Genomic DNA, 8,494 nt, shown 5'->3' on the forward strand with positions numbered 1-8,494 from the left:
GGATCCCATCTCCTTAAATTCCCACCTTTTTGCAGTTTATTCAGTTTTAATCTACAGTTCATAACCAATATATTGTGGTCAGAGTCCACATCTGGCCCTGGAAATGTCTTACAATTTAAAACCTGGTTCCTAAATCTTTGTTTTACCATTATATAATCTATCTGATACATTCTAGTGTCTCCAGGATTCTTCCATGTATACAACCTTCTTTTATGATTCTTGAACCAAGTGTTAGCTAGTTTTGGAGTATCAGAGCAAGTAAATTCACTCCCAAAGAGAAAAGAAAAAGATATGGATTATCAATGTGCATGTAAGTTTAAATAAGTAATGTTACTGTATTGTTTTCCATTTCAGCTATGGGGGTCCAGATTCATTTCAAGTCACAAAACGATTCAGTATTGACTGGAGTACATATCTGACAGTGAACAGAAGTATTATTTATGCTGCAATCGATGGTCGTGGTTCTGGATTGAAAGGGAATAAAATGTTGTTTGCTGGCTATCGTCGACTAGGAACGGTTGAAATTGAAGACCAATTAAGTGTTACAAAGTAAGTACAGGTATTAACAATAAGGCTATAGTTACTCAAACTGCTTTTGAAATTGAGTGTGAAATTGTTCCTACAAAAGTAATCTTAAATATTTTCCTTTCCTTGTCCTGCAGATACATACAGGACAACTTCGATTTTGTTGATAAAAATCGAACAGGTATCTGGGGCTGGAGCTATGGAGGCTATAGCACTGGTATGGCATTAGCAACAGACCAAGAGGGTGTGTTCAAATGTGGAATTGCTGTGGCACCTGTAACAGACTGGGCATATTATGGTAAGAAAATCACGATTACTCTATCAAAACACTTACATTTAGTATAGTGAATGGTGAAGTAGAAGTAACAAAATACCATGGACAACCATGGGAACATCAAATTATAATGAAAGGATTATGTTTACAGTTTTTCTCAAGCTGCAAAAATAAAGTAAGTTACGAGGCGTGTTTTTTAAGTAAGAAATTAAAAAAAGACGTGCTAAGATATCTCAATAATTTTATTATTACATGAAAGCCTGTTCCTTAATCTACTTTTCTACATAATTTCCGTCAATATTAAGGCACTTGTCATAATGTTGTACCAGTTTTTGAAACTCTCCTCATAGAAGTCTTCCACCTGACTTGTTAACCACTGCATCATCACTGTTTTGACTTCATCATCGTCTTGAAGATGCTGACTGCCCAGGTGTTTCTTCAAGTGCAGAATCGGATGGTAGTCACTGGGCACAAGATCGGGGCAGTATGGAGGATGATCTAGAGTTTCCCATCGAAGAGAAGTGAAGAGATCTTTGGCCTGATTCACCACATGCAGACGGGCATTGTCTTACAGCAAAACAATGCCCTTGCTCAACTTCCATGGACTGTTGCTTTGATTCTGTTGTGATGTAGGCCACCTATGTTTCATCGCCCATTACAATTTGGCTTAAGAAATCATCACCGTTGTTGTGGTACCACTCAAGGAAAGTCAATGCACTGTCTAAACATTTGGTTTTCTGTACATCCATCAACATTTTTGGTACCCAACATGTGCACAGTTTTTGGTAATTCAACTGCTTGGTCACAATGCCATACAAAACACTACAAGAAACATTAGGAAAGTCATCCTGCAAGGAGGAAATCATAAAGCGTCTGTTTTCTCTCACATTATTGTCCACTTCCTGCACCAAACTTTCATTAACAACCGAAGGACGCCCACTCCGTTGTTCATCATGCACATTTGTGCGGCCATCTTTAAATGCTCTCACCCACTTTCTTACCATTCCATCACTCAATGTTTTCTCCATAAACTGCACAGATCTCCCATGAATATTGATTGCTTTTAGGCCTTTAGCACTAAGAAATCTTATAACAGCCCGTACTTCACAGTCGGTGGGACTCACGATTATCGGAGGCATCTTAAACACTCAGTACACAACGTAAATAAGGAAGAATCAGACTGTAATGGCGTCAGTGAATATATTAAGGTACAGGCTTTCATGTACAAATAAAATTATTGAGATATCTTAACATGTCTTTTTTTAATTTCAAAATGGTACTTACTTAAAAAACACCCCTCGTATTTAATGTTATTGTGCTATAAGCTTCTGTTGAGTTTAAGAGCTGGTGCTGAGGAAATTAATTCACTTGATTACTACTCACATCTTCTTGGAGCTGTTTTATTGGTGTACTGTGGACCTGAGAAAGTATTACCCACATTTCAATTAATGGCCAGTTAAGAGTATGGTCATGCCATGGATGGCAAAAAGGAAAGAAAGGGTTTAATGTTCTCTTGAAGAGAACGTTTTCAGAGATAGAGCAGAAGATAAGATTGGAAAAGGATAAGAGAGAAATTCAGCCAAGTCATTTCTACTGAAATCATCCCAGCATTCACTTCAAGTCATTTAGGCAAAGAGAATGTAAATCTACATGGTCAGATACAGGGAAATGAACCACACTCCTCCACTCAAATGTGCCACCTTGCTTGGTCAGTTGATGTCACTGATCCTCCCTTCCTGCTGATTTATTAGCGCATAACAGGTGATGTTTGTTTGAAATAAGGAGATAACCACAGACTACTCCCAGAAATAAGTTATTTTTGTTCTGATATAGCTCCATAAAACATCATTTAGTCATGCTCTTCCTTTTAGACTCTTGCTCGCCTATGTGAAATATGAAAGCTTTAGTTTTTAATGGATTTGGCTTGAGAAAATCCAGACTGTAGTGCTGAGTGAGGTTTGTAAGTGGTTCAGTCAAACCAGTGTCATCTCACACATCCAGAGATTCATTAGTTAATCTTATATGAAGATGTTAAACTGAGTGGGCACATAATTTTTTAGGATGTGATCATCTTTTTTTATTAAGTCTCAATTTTGTGATCTGACACTTACATGTAATATAATTTCTCTTTTAATTTGGTCATTGTTGTTGTTATAATTTAAAAATTCATTTTCTTCTTTCTCATTCTTCTAGATACAATTTATACAGAACGATACATGGGGTTACCAACTGTAGATGACAATCTAGAAGGATATGTAGCTTCACAACTGATAAACAAAGTTGACAATTTTAGGAATAAAATGTTTTTCTTAGTTCATGGCACACTGGATGATAATGTACACTACCAACAGTCGATGATGCTATCCAAGGCACTGGAACACAAGGATATTCTTTTCAGGCAACAGGTAAAAGTCATTGCATAAAGTATGGATTTTTTCATATATTGCTTTAATGTTTATTACTGAAAATAATTTAGGGACAAGAAACCATCTGTAGTGCAAACAAACCATCATACAGTGTGAACTACACTGAATAATTTGTGGAGAAGTATACATTTTGCCCTCTGTATTTGAACATGAAAGAAAGGACAGATATTAATATGATTGCTGAATGGCTTTAACAGACAGAAAAAAAGATGAGACTGCTCTCATTGCTATGGAACTATCTGTTGCATAGCATATTAGGGCGCAGCTGTTTTTTGACCTTGAACTGTATTCTTACACTGTGATAAGCTTCATAAATTATGATTGTTTCAGACATTGGCACTGGTTTATTACAGATGCATTTTATGGAAAATGTAAACTATGAAGTGTTCAAAAAAGAACATAGCCTTATGCTCCAAATTAGTGTACTTATCAAATGTATTCAATGAGTGGTGGTTACCTGTAAAAGGGACCGATGATCTCAGAAGTTTGGTCCCATAGGAACTTACAACAAATTTCCAAATTTACCTGTAAAGTGAGACAAATTTGAGCTCAACTATGTCTCTATCTGTTCTTTTCACAACTCAAAACATTTAGACAAGGCATCTAATTTTTGGTGAGCTTGCACAGGAGTTCTGCAATTTTTGCCTTGTGATGGAGTACAAGAATATGTCTGTAATAAACTACTCATCTACTGTCACTGGGCTGATCAGTTTGTTTGAAATTTATCACAGGAAACAGTGCAAGATCAAAAAATAATCAAACACTGATCTGCCACACCAAATAGTTCCTTAATAATTTGAGTAGTCTTTTTTTATTTCTGTTTATGTAGTACACTACTTACAGGCCATCAGCCTTAGTACATATCTTTGAGTCCACCAATTAATGGTTCCCCATTATATTTCAAGTAGTTTTTATTTACGGAAGCTGTACATGTATACTGAACACACATGAAATTTAGGCGATGTACTTCATGCAGAACTCTTCCTATTTGCAAAGAATCTTTCACAATGCATGATGTGGTAAAAGGAGAATTCAACTCTTTTTCATTTTTGACAGAGTTATCCAGATGAAGAACATGGACTGTCTGGTGTGAGGCCTCATCTGTACCACACACTTGAAGACTTTCTGGAGGAGTGTTTCAATTTAAAGTGAGGCAGCATGTTTGACCTCAGTTGCTCAACCTGAACTGAATAAGCCCCATAGGAAAGCCTAAATTTATCAGAAACTCTGAGCAGTCATGAGATGTTTTTGGGACTATTTCAGTGTACTGGTTAATAGCTTGGAGGAAAAGGTGCATGTTGTGTTTACTAATTACTTGAATGTTGTGAGAACTAGTCAGAAACTTCTGTACGTGTTTTGGGACGGATCTCATAATCAGTACAAGTTTGAAACTGATGTAAGTTACTTTATTTTCATAACACCAAATTTGTTGTATTGAAGCAGAATGTGTGGACTCGATCAATATTCTTTGTATCCTTGCAAATTAAGGTGGTGTACAGTGTGTGGCTTCATCTGTGTCAAGAACTTGATTATTTTGTTTTGTGGACATGTTAATATTATTTGGATCAAAAGAGCAGCTCACAGGAATTTCATTTACTCATTTATATTGTACAGTAAAGAATGGCAGCTGGTATCAACATGACATCACGTAAACATAATCATCATCATCATCATAAGTACACAGCACTTGTGAACTATTTATATGAACAAATGTTGTAAAATTAAATGTACATAATAATTTTTATGTTGTGTGTATATGTTTATGAAATATATGATAATCTTTATTACAGAAATTTATTTTTGTTACTAATATATAAATGAAAACTTGATGAATAAACTGACTGAATCAAAACTAAGTATTGTAGTAGTTCACAAAATTTTGTTAACAGCATTTACATTAGGTATTGTTGTTCATCCAGTCCTTTTTTCACAGAATGAAGTGTATACTGCACCAAAGGTACATTAATCAAAAAAGTAGTTTGGTTATAGGGCCGCTAATACCTATATCTGATGACTGCTGCTCTTCACTGTGTTGTATCGAAAAGAGAACAGCACCCATAGAATGAAAGACAAGAACAGACAATGTGAAAATAAAATATGTAACCACTAATGAGAAAGAAGTGCTGTTGTTTAATGCAGCTCTGAACACGAAAATGTTCATGCACACTCATCTGCGTTCATGCCACAAAACTGAGCTAGCAGATCTATCTACACTGATGACGCTGCAGATGGGTGCAGCTGAAACAAAGTAATCTGTATAAACTGCAGACATTGTATGGGTCACTGTTAACATGTTGCAGACAGGTGTTTCGCATGACGAATGACTAAATAAAAAGATTCATGTCATATTTATTTTATTTCTGTAAGTTATCATACCAATGAGAATTGGCAGCAAAATATAGTGTCTAGACACAGTATCCTTGGTAACAATCTTTTAAAAACAACCAACTTAAAAAAACTCTACACAAAAGGAAACCAACAGATCTATGATTTAACGCTGCCAAAACATGAATGAATTGATCGCAAACAAATCATTGATCACCCTTTTAAAAGACTTGGCAAAACATAACATAGTCTCACACTTCTTAGAATTAAGCTTGTTAATATATTACTTTCACAAGCATATACAGACATCTGAAAGACTTTCAGAAATATTGTAAAAAAAAGTAAACTTTAAAAAAGACATTTGACATTTGACTAATGCCACCCACTAAAACATTACCAAGACTAACAAATCATTAATTGAATAAGTTTAGGTACTTTTTAATAAAAAAAAAAAAGAAATTAAATGTAACTTATAAGTCATTTCTAATATTGTGGCAGCACCCAATAGTCAATTGTATGCTTCTCCAACCCAAGTGCTGCTCCCAAATGTCTGGTGCAGAAATCAAGGCGGTTCCTAAACTACAGATTGACAGGCTTAATCATGCAAAAGCCTCATTTATACAACACCAGCACAAATGAAAGTTAATACAAGCACGCAAACAAACATTCCTATGAACAAGTATTTACACTGGAGGGTAAACAAGTGAATATGAGAGAATTAACATGCAGGTATGTTAACCCTATGGAAGGTGAGTTGTTGTTGCCTTGGCCCAAAATTATTCCATGGTTTAGTGACAAAATTTGGAAAATGTTGAGGAAGCAGAGATTGTTGCATTCGTGTTGCATAAGAATGTGGAAATGTCAACACACAAAAGTTAGTAAAAATATGTTCGTCTATAAAAAATCGATGCATAAGCATACAATGGTTTGCACCATCATATCTTAGATCTCCGTGCAGGGACTAAGCAAGAGGACGTCGTTATCAGGAGAAAGAAAACTGGCATTCTACGGATCGGAGCATGGAATGTCAGATCCCTTAATCGGGCAGGTAGGATAGAAAATTTAAAAAGGGACATGGATAGGTTAAAGTTAGATATAGTGGATATTAGCGAAGTTCAGTGGCAGGAGTAACAAGACTTTTGGTCAGGTGATTACAGGGTTATAAATACAAAATCAAATAGGGGTAATGCAGGAGTAGGTTTAATAATGAATAAAAAAATAGGAGTGCGGGCAAGCTACTACAAACAGCATAGTGAATGCCTTATTGTGGCCAAGATAAACGTGAAGCCCATGCCTTCTACAGCAGTACAAGTTTATATGTCAACTACCTCTGCAGATGACAAAGAAATTGAAGAAATGTATGATGAGATAAAAGAAATTATTCAGATAGTGAAGAGAGACGAAAATTTAATAGTCATGGGTGACTGGAAGTCGATAATAGAAACAGGAAGAGAAGGAAACGCAGTAGAAATGAAAGAGGAAGCCGCCTGGTAGACTTTTGCACAGAGTATAACTCAATCATAGCTAACACTTGGTTCAAGAATCATGAAAGGAGGTTGTATACATGGAAGAAGCCTGGAGATACTAGAAGGTATCAGAGATACTAGAAGGTAAGACAGAGATTTAGGAACCAGGTTTTAAATTGTAAGACATTTCCAGGGGCAGATGTGGACTCTGACCACAATCTTCTGGTCATGAACTGTAGATTAAAACTGAAGAAACTGCAAAAAGGTGGGAATTTAAGGAGATGGGACCTGGATAAACTGACTAAACAAGAGGTTGTACAGAGTTTCACGGAGAGCATAAGGGTACAATTGATAAGAATCGGGGAAAGAAATACAGTAGAAGCAAAATGGGTAGCTTTGAGGGATGAAGTAGTGAAGGCAGGAGAAGATCAAGTAGGTAAAAAGATGAGGGCTAGTAGGAATCCTTGGGTAACAGAAGAAATGTTGAATTTAATTGATGAAAGGAGAAAATATAAAAAAGCAGTAAATGAAGCAGGCAAAAAAGGAATACAAACGTTGCAAAAATGATATTGACAGGAAGTGCAAAATGACTTGGCAGGGATGGCTAGAGGACAAATGTAAGGACAAAGAGCCTTATCTCACTAGGGGTAAGATAGATACTGCCTACAGGAAAATTAGAGAGACCTTTGAAGAAAAGAGAACCATTTGAATGAATATCAAGAGCTCAGATGGAAACCCAGTTCTAAGCAAATAAGGGAAAGCAGAAAGGTGGAAGGAGTATATAGAGGGTCTATACAAGGGTGATGTACTTGAGGATAATATTACGGAAGTGGAAGAGGATGTAGATGAAGATGAAATGGAAGATATGATACTGCATGAAGAATTTGACAGAGCACTGAAAGACGTAAGTCGAAACAAGGCCCCGGGAGTAGACAACATTCCATTAGAACTACTGACAGCCTTGAGGGAGCCAGTCCTGACAAAACTCTACCATCCGGGGAGCAAAATGTATGAGACAGGCAAAATACCCTCAGACTTCAAGAAGAATATAATAATTCCAATCCCAAAGAAAGCAGGTGTTGACAGATGTGAAAATTACCGAACTATCAGTTTAATAAGTCACAGCTGCAAAATACTAACGCGAATTCTTTACAGACGAATGGAAAAACTGGTAGAAGCCGACGTCGGGGAAGATCAGTTTGGATTCCATAGAAATATTGGAGCATGTGAGGCAACACTGACCCTACAACTTATCTTAGAAGCTAGATTAAGAAAAGACAAACATACATTTCTAGCATTTGTAGACTTAGAGAAAGCTTTTGACAATATTGACTGGAATACTATCTTTCAAATTCTGAAGGTGGCAGGGGTAAAATACTGGGAGCAAAAGGCTATTTACAATTTGTACAGAAACCAGATGGCAGTTATAAGAGATGAGGAACATGAAAGGGAAGCAGTGGTTGGGAAGGGAATGAGAC

General features: G+C 36.4%; 1 protein-coding gene across 3 annotated transcripts in view; it reads left to right on the forward strand.

Annotated features, from left to right (window-relative positions):
- The window catches only part of LOC126262391 (venom dipeptidyl peptidase 4-like), a 605,446-nt gene extending 600,437 nt beyond the window's left edge, over positions 1 to 5,009 (forward strand). For 2 of the 3 annotated variants that reach the window (XM_049959000.1, XM_049959001.1), the window contains exons 13-16: positions 355 to 549; positions 663 to 823; positions 2,993 to 3,204; positions 4,282 to 5,008. In XM_049959000.1, the coding sequence (XP_049814957.1) occupies positions 355 to 549; positions 663 to 823; positions 2,993 to 3,204; positions 4,282 to 4,377 (664 nt within the window). In that variant the 3' untranslated portion in view covers positions 4,378 to 5,008. Of the gene's footprint in view, positions 1 to 354; positions 550 to 662; positions 824 to 2,992; positions 3,205 to 4,281 lie in introns of all 3 variants that reach the window. The other variant, XM_049958999.1, reaches the window with a different exon arrangement.
- The last annotated feature ends 3,485 nt before the right edge of the window (positions 5,010 to 8,494 follow it).

Source organism: Schistocerca nitens, chromosome 6 (genome assembly GCF_023898315.1).
Source record: "Schistocerca nitens isolate TAMUIC-IGC-003100 chromosome 6, iqSchNite1.1, whole genome shotgun sequence".
Classification (NCBI taxonomy): Eukaryota; Metazoa; Arthropoda; class Insecta; order Orthoptera; family Acrididae; genus Schistocerca; species Schistocerca nitens.